The sequence below is a fragment of the Juglans microcarpa x Juglans regia genome, chromosome 3S, assembly GCF_004785595.1.
Source record: "Juglans microcarpa x Juglans regia isolate MS1-56 chromosome 3S, Jm3101_v1.0, whole genome shotgun sequence".
NCBI classification, from domain to species: Eukaryota; Viridiplantae; Streptophyta; class Magnoliopsida; order Fagales; family Juglandaceae; genus Juglans; species Juglans microcarpa x Juglans regia.
Genome location: NC_054599.1, coordinates 26,976,810 through 26,990,310, shown reverse-complemented (window position 1 = coordinate 26,990,310; position 13,501 = coordinate 26,976,810). Strand labels below are relative to the sequence as shown.

General features: G+C 35.8%; 1 protein-coding gene and 1 pseudogene across 1 annotated transcript; both read left to right on the top strand.

The window, feature by feature from the left end:
* The first annotated feature begins 6,704 nt into the window (after nucleotides 1-6,704).
* On the top strand, nucleotides 6,705-8,472 carry LOC121257022 (gallate 1-beta-glucosyltransferase-like). Its single transcript, XM_041157880.1, is given in 2 exon segments — nucleotides 6,705-6,964; nucleotides 6,967-8,472. Coding segments are annotated over 2 exon segments (1,530 nt in total). The 5' UTR covers nucleotides 6,705-6,834; the 3' UTR covers nucleotides 8,367-8,472.
* Nucleotides 8,473-11,870: 3,398 nt separating this feature from the next.
* Nucleotides 11,871-13,358, top strand: LOC121257021 (annotated as a pseudogene).
* Nucleotides 13,359-13,501: the final 143 nt, after the last annotated feature.

Below are 13,501 nucleotides of genomic sequence, written 5' to 3'. Positions count from 1 at the left end.
TAAACTCACTAAAAATCCAACCAATTTAAAATAAGAGAAATTATTTTAATTACATAAAAATAATTCCTTCAGTAAAACTACACTAAAATACGGGGTGTTACAAAAAACCTAAAAAAAAATTAAAAACATTGAGAAATACTGGGCAGATTAACCTTTTAGAAGCAATCTTTTGGAAAAAAAGTCACTGACCGCCTGCTTCCCATGTCGAGAGAGAAATAGTCAACCCAACCATCGCGATTTTCTCATCCACTCTCCACAATTCATTTTCTCCCCTAACTCGGCGCTGAAGTCTGCCACTGGCGCCCTCTATTGGTGAAGAAGAGCCTATTAATGTCGTCGTTTTCCCTTCGGGAGATATCAGGGGCTTGCCTTGACAACGTTTCCAGATCGCCTTTTGCTCGAGAGGTTTTCAGAAAGGAGAGAAATTGATAGAGAGCGATGAATATGAAGAGGTTGGTGCTAGAAGCATTACTTTCTATTCTCATAAATATTCTTTTACAGCAACTAATGAAATAAGTGAAGTTAGACGACCCAGACGGATTTAAAGGAAAGTTAACAGAAAATTACTTCTCTCCGTTAAAATAAAAAATTTCCGTTTGATAGGCTCTTTATATATATATATATATATATATATATATATATATATATGCATATCAATGAAATGTGAGAGTTTGCTGGAAACTGATAAAAGCTCACTACCTATTTATAAGCAAAAGCCAAGTTTTAAGGTAGGAATTATTAAAGTTGAAACAAAAAGTCCAAGTAGCATATATAAGAGAAAAGCAGTAAATGTTACCTTAAGAGAAAAGCACTAACATCAAGCAACAACAATTTTGACTCAAAATCCAGGTGCTCAAACCTTGGTTAGCATTTGCTGGTTAAGTTAAAAAAGAATTTGACTTGAAATTTTTAGTTATTATCATCATTTCTATTATAATTGCAATTTTCTAACTCTGTTCTACTCCTTAGTAAACCAAGCACCTTAGGAGATAATAAGTTTGGAGATGAGAGTTCTTATATTGAGATCTGTACAACTCTTATTTCAATATATATATATATATATATATATATATGTAAGAATATAAGTGTATGATGACTTTGTGATGAGAATATCAAGTTATAACCTGAGTGATAAGAATATAGTTCTACTAAAAGTGGATCAATCATCATTATTAATTAACTACAAGATTTGCGAGAATTATGCAAGTAATAAAATAGTACGACTTCATCCACCCACCTGCACAAAGGAACAAGAAAACCTCACTGCCAAGATATACACAATTCCCTCATCCATAAAACAAAACCATTTGATGATACACTACACACCATATATCAAACTAAAGCGTACTATATGCATACTTGGAATTTTATAGAAGGAAAATTCCAAGTAGCCATACATCTTTCTTCCAAAGTTTCAAGAGTACTCAAATATAAACAATGGAGATGAGTACTCATCCTCACAACCAATTTTCAAAGTGTATTTTTTCCTTAAGTAATCACTATATATAGTATGATTCCAATGAGTACGAAGCTCATGTGTATGCAGTTAGTGTTGCATATCAAAGTAATCACAAGTGCCCTATGATACATGTTCTAAAAATGGTGAATTTGAAAAAGGTTCACCAGTTAATCATCTCTCAGAATTCTGTGGACAACAATTTCCTCTATACCGATGGCCATATGAGATTACTACTTGTGGAATTCATAAACATGAAACTGGTACACTAGACTTATCAATGTCATAAAAACTATCCAAGTTCCACAGCAAACAATCCCATTAACCGAACAGAAAAAAATATTGAAGCCAATCAAATATGGAAAGCTCACAAATGAGTTTTAAGATTCAAAGAAAATCTTAAAACACAAAGGACAAGCTTAAGAGACCATCTGAATTAGAGCAACCTAAGAACTAATAAGAATTTCTTCTTGGATACGCATATATTTCTACAGTACGGGTACAAAACACAAAACCCAATCTCTGAATAAACTAAACCAAGAAATCAAGCAAAGATAAAAGGAATGAAAAGAACCTATATATGAAAACCGAAGGCAATATCAGGGGTGGTCGTGGTGGTAGCTTGGCATGGAGTGGTGGCTCAAGAGGAGCACGGCGGCGTTGAGGAGAGCTAGTGGTCGTGGGTTGCAAACAGAGCAAGGGAGAGAATGAGGGCCTTAGGCTGCTCGGCTAGGCGTGGAGGAGAAGGGAGCTCCGACGGAGGACTGTCGACAGCGCCGAGGTGTGGATGGTGGCGAACGGCGCCCCTAACGACGGGGATATGGAGAAATCCGAGAGAGAGAGAGAGAGGTGAGGCCAGATTCGAGGAAAAGCCAAGAGATCGGCATGGGGGTTAGGGGGAAAAGGAGGGAGTGGCCGTCGAGGTGAAGTGGCGGTGGCGTGGTGGGGTCGTCGGTGACGGGCTGTGCGTGGCGGAAGCTTGAAGGAGAAGAGCGATTGGGGAGAGAGGGGGTGGAGGGGGGTGGGGGAGAGGGCTCGAGGGAAACAAATGAAGGGAAAACCTAACGCGCGGCTTTTAAATTTTATGTGCTTTTTTGTGGCGATTTTCATTCGCCAATAATAAGCTAATTGCCGCATATTTTGTTACGGCGATAATGTTCGCCGCAAATATTATTAATTACAACGATTTTTCTAATCGACGGAACATTAATACCGCTACAGTTAAAAATAATTTTTTGCGGCGACCTAAAGATGAAAAAGTTGCCTCAAAAAGTTAAGTCTAAATTCTATTCCTCTATTTCCCAACTTTACACCGGAGATTGAGCGGTGACTTGAAAATCGCCAAAAATAACATATATTTGCAGCGATTTCTTTTGCGGCAATTTTAAAATCGTTGGAAAAGGCCTGATTTCTTATAGTGATCATATGTTACGATACATGTTAAAAAATAAGAGTATTTTTGTAAAATAATGTTAGTTTTATATGGTATTTTATAAAAATACCCATCATTTTAAAACATTAGTGTAAAGTGTTGTAAAAAATTATGTATATTTATTATTTTTCTTTCATAAATACTTCACGGACTCATATGTTCTTTGAAAAGCATGCATGGAGGTATCCCGAGAACTGAGAGTCTCAGTCTTGGTTTAGATATACAAACCCTCTTATCTTATCTCATCTCATCTCATCTCATCTCATATCATCTCATCGTTATAATTTTTTTAAATTCACATATAAAAATATAATAAATTGTGATGGGAAGAAAATCATTACCTTAGGCCCAAGAAAGCAGAAAGGACTTGTTGCAGGAGTTGGGCCGTAAGGCCCAACTCGGTCGCCAAAGCCCAGACGAGGCCAAAACCAACACCAAGGCAGGGGGTCCGGGTCGGGCTAGATATTCAGAGGAAGACTAGGGAAAGAAGAAAGGAAGACTGTGACTGACGTCGCCGAAAGGATGGAACGTCGAACGGAGGCCACATCGTATTTAATGCGGCCCAGAACAGGGGCCATGTCGCATTTAATGCAGCCCAGAATAGGGGCCACGTCGCATTTAATGCGGCCCAGAGCAGAGGCCATGTCGCATTAAATGCCTCCCAGAGCACAGGGTGCGTAGTATTAAATGCAGCCCAAGACTAGAATAGTGCGTAGAGAAGGCTGGGTGTTATTGCCGCTCGGTAAGGAAATAACGCATAAGCTACTCGGTAATGCAGCCCGCGAGGCAAATTGTCCCGCGCGACACGAAATCCAGCCATAGGGAATCCTAAACGGTAACTATAAATATAGGGCAACCCAACAACGAAAAGGGTAATGAAAAAAATACTCTCTCTCTCTGTTCATAATTTTAGCTTCTCTCTCGAGCCTTACCTCTCCAAATACTGACTCAAGCTTCGGAGGATTAATGGACCTCGAGGTCCCCTCTTCGTTTTTTACTGTACAAGATTGAGCTGGTATATCGAGGGTGAGGAGTTACCCAATCCCGCGAAACACGACATCAACATAAATAATTTAACTTTTTTAAATATCAAAATAAAAATAATATTAAAAAATAATATTTAACAATATTTTATTAAATTATTATTTAATATATCTCATTTTATTTCATCTCATTTGAACCGTCTATCTAAACCCAACTCGTGCATGCGGACAGATCAGGAGGTCAAAATCCCCACCCAAAATTCTCAAACGAGGCGGAGACACCCAGCAAATTAAGATCATCTATAGCTAGCTAGGGCAAATAACTAATTCCCGTGCATATTCTTCTAAATCCTCTCTCTCTCTCTCTATATATATAGCTCGGGATGTGAAGTCCCTGCATATTGCATGCATGATGTGTATTATTCCAGGGAAAGCACAGGTCGAAAAGGCTGCATCGATCATGCATGGCACATGCCCCGGCCACTTCATAACTGTACGTAACTAACTATCCGATCGATTCGAAATTAATTAATCTGGTATTGACAAATACTTGTCTGACAGCCTTATATGACTTCTAAGTATATAGCTAGGAAAATTTGATGGGACCTCAAAAATTAGCTGCACGGAGCAGCGAGTCATGCATGTTCTTCTATTGACTCCAAGGCTGCTTACAGTTGCAATATTGGCGCACAATATTTTTTTTAATCCTTCTTCTTCAATGAGGCAATAGACGCAACAACATGCCAACGACTAGACATGATGATGCGCATCGATATTGTATCCAATATTTTAAATTATGTTCCGATTTCAGTTTAAGTACTACTAGAACGAAATATTTTTGTACGGATATATTTCGGTGTATTGTTTTAAGATTAACTATATATTATATATAAATATTTATATGTATATATAAATTATATAACAACTAATAGGATAAATGCATATATATATATGTATGTAAATATGTATCATGTACATGTGTAGATATATGGAAGAATTGAATATTAATAAAATGAATATATGTTGAAAAAATCACAAATTTGAGTTGAGACACAAAAACAAAGAAATTAATAAATAAAAAAATAGAGAAATTCTGAAAAATAATGATATTTAAAAAAAAAGAATGAGGAAACATATTTTAAAGTTAGAAAAAATTAAAATTATATTTTTTAAAATATTTTAAAATTAATATCAAACTCAAATCTATTAATTTTATAATTTTATATTTTTTTGATATTGGATTAACGGGTTATCTCACGCATTGACACCTCCAATTATAACGTACGTGTGGTAACCGATTGTCATGGATTAAATTAAAGCAAGCAAGAACAACAAACTATCAAGTTATGTCAAGTACAGCAAAACAAGAGAAAGATAACGGTCACTTCCTCCTTTACGTTATCGAACTTCGCTGCAAGAAAGAGAGCAAAATTCGGGACAGTGTACGTAGTTCCCATATCGGTCGCATATATTCATTTAACTTTTTAAGATGCGCAATATTTTTCTCGTAAGGTAGATATTATAGAAATTAATCCCCCGAAAAGAACGCTTTTTTTCTAATCTATAGTTTTATTTCCAAAACTAAATTTTCTCGATCGTTTCCTGGCCTGATAATTTTCCTTGTTCAATAGATCTTCATGTCTTTGTAATTAGCGGGCACCTTGTACTGGTTAGGTATTGGAGTAGTAGTACTCGTGTACATTCTTTGTCACTGCTTTGCTCTGATCTTTTATGTTCCAAGATGGCCACGGGACTCATATTTCAGCTTTACATCATAGCCTTCGTCGAATTTCCTAAGTTCAGGTCATTGTCCGACGTCCGTACGTGGCTTAATTACAACTTAAAAGCGTATTTGTCGCTTCAGAATAAAATTGACATACAGTTGAAGTACTGTTGAAACGGGAGGAAAGTTTGGAGAATCCGAAAAATTAAGTACGGGAATAAAAAATTAAAAACGTGAATCAGCCCCGGCCCTGCGCAGATGGTATACTACAGCGGTATACTACAGCCTACAGGAAGGAAGCATGCAGACTGACCTAATTTTATTTTCTTTTTGTTATGTGGCCCGTGAGGGTACTGGATATTGGATGGCTAAGGGTACTTACATTATTAACATACTCTCGACTTAAACCGATATGCGTATAATCAGGTTAAGCTAGGCTTGAATATCCTAGTTTATGATCATTGCGTTGAATTCAATGATAAAACTAATTTCGACTTCTTGTTATTAATAGTGAAATCCATGCATGTGATATAAAAAATTAGAGGATCTCATGATATTTAAATTCAATACACACATATTATATATATATATATATATTTATATAAACACCTATAGATGCGCATGCAAATTGCAATGAGGCATGCGTCCTGTGTATAAAACGTGTTGCATCGAAGGGCAGGCGGAGAGATTCATTAATTACGTAAATTAACAAAGTTCCGTGGGTTTAACGTAAGTTTAAAGTTGATCAGTAAGACGGTAATAAATAGTTCAATCGATATTGATGGTTATTATAAGAAAAATGGAGTTTTGTGATCAGTTAATTCCAGCGAAATGACTATTTGTAACTAATTTTGATTGTGAATAATCTTTTAGTTACAATAAATTGATCACAAAAGTCTATTTTTCTATGATAGGTGCACCCTCAACACGTATCTATCTATCTATATATTTATCTACCTAGCTATATAGTTGATCACAATCACATTTGATGTTGCGAACTCTAACCAAACTTTCAAGTTTCAAGAATATTATCTAGCTACCTAACAGTCATTTCCACCAATTCAAAAATTTGTGCATTTCTTCACCGTATATATTTGCAGTCTTCCTCCTCATGTCCACCATCCAATCCCACACAATTGGCTAGCCAGTACTACCTTGTTCGGAACACCCTTAATCTTCCAAAACAACACTCTCTCTTTTCCTTTCCGCCTTGGCTTAATTAACCAAGTGCTCGAGAACGATGGGATCCGAAGCTCTAGTCCACGTTCTTTTGGTATCTTTCCCAGGCCAAGGCCATGTTAACCCTCTACTCAGGCTTGGAAAACGCCTTGCTTCAAAGGGTTTGCTTGTAACCTTCTCCACCCCGAAAGCATTGGCAAGCAGATGCGAAAAGCCAGCAACATCACTGACGAGCCTGCACCGGTTGGTGAGGGATTCATCCGCTTCGAATTCTTCGAAGATGGCTGGGACGAGGACGAGCCAAGACGCCAAGACTTGGACCTGTACTTACCCCAACTCGAGCTCGTTGGCAAAGAGATCTTCCCTCAGATGATAAAGAGAAACGCAGAACAGGGACGCCCCATTTCGTGCCTAATCAACAACCCATTTATTCCTTGGGTTTCGGACGTGGCTGATAGTCTTGGCCTCCCTTCAGCCATGCTTTGGGTCCAATCTTGTGCGTGCTTCTCCGCATACTACCACTATTGCCACGGCTTAGTTCCTTTCCCCTCTGAAGCTGAGCCCTTTATTGATGTTCAATTGCCAAGTATGCCACTTCTGAAGTATGACGAAGTTCCTAGCTTCTTGTACCCAACCACTCCGTACCCATTCTTGAGGAGGGCCATTCTGGGCCAGTACAGGAACTTGGACAAACCCTTCTGCGTACTGATGGACACGTTCCAGGAACTGGAGCAAGATGTCATTGAGTACGCGTCCAAGTTCTGCCCAATCAAAACGGTCGGGCCTCTCTTCAAGAACCCCACAGCTCAAAACGCAAACGTCCGCGGTGATTTCATGAAGGCCGATGACTGCATTGAGTGGCTGGACTCAAAGCCACCCCAATCCGTGGTGTATATCTCCTTCGGCAGCGTAGTCTACTTGACTCAAGCCCAGGTGGACGAGATTGCTCACGGCATCTTGAATTCTGGGGTCTCGTTCTTGTGGGTGATGAAGCCACCTCATAAAGACTCCGGGTACGAACTGCTGGTTCTTCCAGATGGATTCTTGGAGAAAGCTGGGGACAATGGCAGGGTGGTCCATTGGAGCCCACAAGAGCAAGTGTTGGCCCACCCTTCGGTTGCATGCTTTGTGACCCACTGTGGGTGGAACTCAACCATGGAGTCGCTCACCTCAGGCATGCCGGTGGTGGCGTTCCCGCAGTGGGGAGACCAGGTTACGGACGCAGTTTACTTGGTGGATGTGTTCAAGACCGGCGTGAGAATGTGCCGCGGCGAAGCTGAAAACAAGGTGATCACTAGAGAAGAGGTGGAAAGGTGCTTGCTGGAGGCGACGGTGGGGGCCAAGGCGGCTGAGATGAAGCAGAACGCATTGCAGTGGAAGGCCAAGGCGGAGGCCGCGGTGGCGGAGGGTGGATCGTCTGACCGGAATATCCAAGCCTTTGTGGACGAGGTGAGGAAGAGAAGCATTGCAATCAACAGTAAGACAACGGCCAATGGGGTTGAAGACTTAGCCAATAAGTCAGCAGCGACCAATGGACTTGCAGATCTGGTTGAGTCAAAGGCAAATGGCAGCCTGAACCTGGTTGCATCCTAATAAGAGTCTTCTCGGATTAAGGAATTTGGTGGAAATTAAGGTGGACCTGATTTAAGCGTGAAATAAAATAACTGGGATCGTACCTTTTAGATTTGGGTATTTGTTTCTTTTACCTTCTTCTTCTTTTTTTTATTTTTTATTTTTTTTTGAATATTTATTAATTTATATATAGTTGTCTTTGCTGCATAAACAGGCCGTTTCCACTGCTCGAGTTTTGTTCTTCTAAATCCTAATAATTATGTTGTGTCAGAAACGATTTGCTTTTGTATATCTTGGCCTTTTATTTGGGTTTGAAATTGCTTTTATGGTTGCATTATTATGACTCGATATTTTTTTCGGACGCTGGAAATTGTCACAGGATTTTAATTATATATAAAATCCTGTGAAAACTACCTACTTATTTGGGAAAACTTTTAATAACCGAACAATGTGATGCAGGGCTTACTTTTGTCGGTGGATTTTAGGAATTTTCAGTATATGTAGTACACATTGCTAGCTGATATTGTTAGCTCAACTTTCATTGGAAGAATATGTCTTTTCAAGAATATGACTCAAATTTGAATAATAATGATTATCAAAAAGTTTTCAAATTTTAAAATTTCTTGCTGTTAGAAAATGAATAATTTTAGAAAATATGATCGTTAAAAAAAGTTAACGATTTTGAAAATAAATTTTTGCTAGGGAAGATAATTTGGAAAAAAAATTGTCTTAAATATGATCGTTAGAGAAATGTAAAAAAAAAAAAAATTATAATAATATTTAAAATATATATATTTTGAAAAATATAATCATTGGAAGAATAAGAATTTAAAAATTATGATTATAAAAAAAAGTCAAAAAATATTATTTTAATAAAAATAATAAAATTGAGAAGTATTTGAGAATGTTTGTAAATAAGAGTGAAAAAATAATAATAAAATATTAAATAATAGTAAAAAGTAATGAATTGTAATAAAAATAAGTATAAAATAATAAATTATAATGGAGAATGTTGAGAATACTTGGTATCCAAATCAGGAATTTTGTACACGTCTCTTCTCTTCTTCGTCCATGCTGCAAGTTGAGAGTCCTTCTTAGCAACATCAGAAGGAAATGAATGACCAGAACTGTTCATTGCATGATTGGGGGACACATTAAAGCGAGTAGTTGGTACAAGGGTTAGCTAATGTGCGGTTTGTAAAGTGACTTTAGATATAATGAATTAAAATAAATATAAAAGTTAAATTAAATATTATTAAAATATTATTTTTTAATAATATTATTATTTTAACATTTTAAAAATTTAAATTATTTATTATATTTTATATGAAAATTTAAAAAAATTATAATAAGAAGATAAAAAAGGAAATATTAAAAAACACTCAATTAATTTTAAAAAAATATATTAATCAGCACAATATTTCAATAGTGTATCTGTGTCCTATCATTCCCCATATTAAAGCCCCTCGTCTTGCCTTTTTCTGTGTATTAATTGTTGATGCTCTCTGATTTGTGGGCACATATTTAATGATTCTCCATCCTCATTCATCGGTGGACCTATATCTAATTATTACAATACTATTCAATGCATCGCTTGACAGAAAAGATGACAGAAAAGGAGTACACTTTCCTAACGTTAAAGTCTTTGAGTGATCGGAAGGACACGTGAAGCTGTGGAGATATCATCCCATTAAAGACGTTTGTATTGCGAGTATTTTATCTCATTATTATAATTTTTTAAAATTTTTATATTATATATAATAGATATAATTTATTTTTTAAATTTTATAATAATAATAATATTAAAAAATTATATTTTTTTAATTTTTAATTTTTATTTAAACTTATTTCATTTCCTCTCACTATCTAAATCAACACATAATAAAAGAATTCTTTCAACAATTTATAAAGAGAAATATATTTTACAAATTATAAAAATAGACAAATTTTATATAAATTAAAAAAATGTAAAAAAAACTATTTTTTATTAATAAAACTCACAGTCTCAGCCACACTTGCCTTATTTGCGTTTCAACCACACTTGCAGGTATGGCCGTAATCGAGTCAAGCTGAGTCAATTTTTGACTTGTCGAATTCGACTCAATTCAAAATACTTAAATTCGAGAATTTTTTTTTTTTATTCTTTGTTCGAGCTCGACTCGATAAGCTAAACTCTTAACTCAAGCTTGTCTCACAAACGAGTTCGAGTCAAGCCGATCGAGTTTGAATTGTTTATTTTTTTATTTTTTGAATAAGATTTAATAATTAATAAATTAAATAAAAAAATCTAATATTGAATTTATACAACTAACAAGTAGAACTTCTATTGAATTATAAAATTTTTAAAAATTTATATATAATTAATATCTAACTAGTTGATATTTATCCAAAATAACAATATATCATATACCTACATATATTATTAATACACACACTTAATATAATAGCATATATCTATTTCATATATGGTTTCCACATACTAATATATGAAATTATTAAATTTTATTGACTAATTATTATACAAATTATAAAATATATTTATGAAGTATATTCACTATATAGACATAAGTAATTAGATTACATATTATATATTTAATTATAAAAGTAGCATGCTTATATTATTAGTTACTACACATATATATATATATATGTGTGTGTATATATTTATCAATATATAAATGTGTTTTAATCAAGTTAAGCTAACGAGTCGACTCAAGTATAAACGAACGAGCATTAACGAGCCTTAGCCGAGTCAAATTGAGTTTTGTCAGGTATGTGTCATTTACAATTCGACCGAGTATCTGTTTTCACAAACAAGTTTTTTTTTTTTCACGAGTCAAGTTCGATTCGAGTTTAATTGAACGAGTACTGAGCGAATTATCGAACAAACTGGTTCATTTATAGCCCTACTTGTATCTTTCTACTAAACACGAGCTTGGTTTTATCTTCTAAGAGTACTGGCATTGGTTTCTATATATATATATATATATATATATATATATATCTTTAAAATCACATCTTTTAAAAATTGATTTTGTATATCAAGAAAAACCCTCACATTTGATTATGTATTTTTTAACCAAATAATAATAGAATATTATTATTTTTAATTTTTTTTTCTTCAAATTATTATTTTTTATATATTTTACAATTAGTACCATCTGCTCAAAAATATAAATTCCATATACTTAAATATTACCAATTTCATATATCAAAATGACCAATTTTATCAATAAATATTAATATGTACTAAAAAACACTTTGTATCATAACTTAATATAAATTTCATATATCAAAATCATCTTAATACAAATTTCACAAAGTTGATTTTAATGGGTAGGAGAGAAAAAAAATATTAAAAATAATGTTTGAAGGGTGAATAGTACTTTTTCAAACTATTCATAACTATATAAAAATTTAGAAATGCATAAGTCAATAAATGAATTTAAAAATATATTATACAAATATGAAGATAAAGATAAAAACAAAAATGAGTAAGTCAAGCACAAACCGCCAAGAAATACAATGGGATCAGAGGTTCCCACTCGTGTACTCCTTGTGTCTTCCCAGCCCAAGGCCACATTAACCCTTTGCTCAAACTGGGCAAGAGACTTGCTGCCGATGGTCTCCTTGTCACCTTTACCACCACAGAAAAGTTTGGCAAAGACATGTGGAAAGCCAATAGCAATATCACTGACCAAGCCACGCCGGTGGGAGATGGTTTTATAAGGTTTGAGTTTTTCGAAGATGGTTAGGAAGAGGACGAGCCTAGACGGAATGACCTAACTGAATTCTTGCCTCAGCTCGAGCTTGCTGGAAAGGACGCACTTCACCAAATAATCAAGAAACATGCCGATGAGGATCGTCCCGATTCATGTCTTATAAACAATTATTTTGTCCCATGGCATTCCTATCTAATGCCGTCCTTTGGGTTCAGTCCTGTGCAGTCTTTTCTGTTTATTATCATTATTTCCATAAACTATTGCCTTTCCCTTCTCAAACCGAGCCCAAGATTGATGTTCAATTGCCCTGCTTGCCTCTCTTACAATACGACGAAGTTCCCGACTTTTTGCACCCTTCTAGTCCCTTTCAAATGTTAGGGAAGCTCATCCAAGGCCAGTCCAATAACTTATTACCATTCTGCGTACTGATGGACACTTTCCGGCAGCTCGAGCACGAGATTGTTGACTACATGTCCAATTTCTGCATGGTCAAGCCAGTGGGCCCCATGTTCTTTAATCTCAAAGCACGTCGCATACATCTCCTTTGGCAGTATTGCCTACATCGAACAAGAACAAGTGAATGAGCTTGCTTTCGGGCTCTTAAATTCTGAGATCTCGTTTTTGTGGGTAATGAAACCACCTCCCAAAGAACATTCCATTCTCAAGCCCCATGTTCTGCCAGACGGTTTCATGGAAAAAGTTGGGAATAGAGGAAAGGTAATACAATGGAGTCCCCAAGAAGAGGTGTTAACTCACCCTCCGGTTGCTTGTTTCCTAACCCATGCACTGTGCGTGGAACTCCTCCATGGAAGCCCTCACCTTGGGCGTGCCAGTAGTAGCATTTCCAGTACTGTGGGGTGATCAGGTTACCAATGCAAACTTCTTGGGCGATGTATTGGGAGTAGGGATGAGATTATCCCGTGGCCTGGCTGAAAACAGAGTGATCTTGAGAGATGAGATCGAGAAGTGCTTGTTGGAGACAATGATGGGACCCAAGGCAGAGGAAATGAAGCGTAATGCCTTGGAATGGAAGAGGGCTGCAAATGAGGCGGTGGCAGAAGGTGGCTCCTCCGACCAGAATACTATGGCATTTGTGGACGAGATTAGGAAGAGACATGCTGCTGTCACCCATTAATAACAAGGCTTAGGTCTTGTTTGGCTCTTGGATGTATTAACTGGAGATAAGGTTAAGGGTTTTTTAACGTAAAACTATACTAGTACTGTATTGTTTGAGATCATTTAATTATGCTTGTCATAGTTAAATAAAAGCAAGCTAAAATATGTTATAAAATGAGTGTATTTTTTATAAAATAATGTTACTTTTATAAGATATTTTATAAAAGTACTCATTATTTTAAAACAACTAGTAACGTAAAAGTTACTTGCATTTATCATTTTTTATTGCAAATAGGTTAGGTCTTGTTAAGTAGTTGC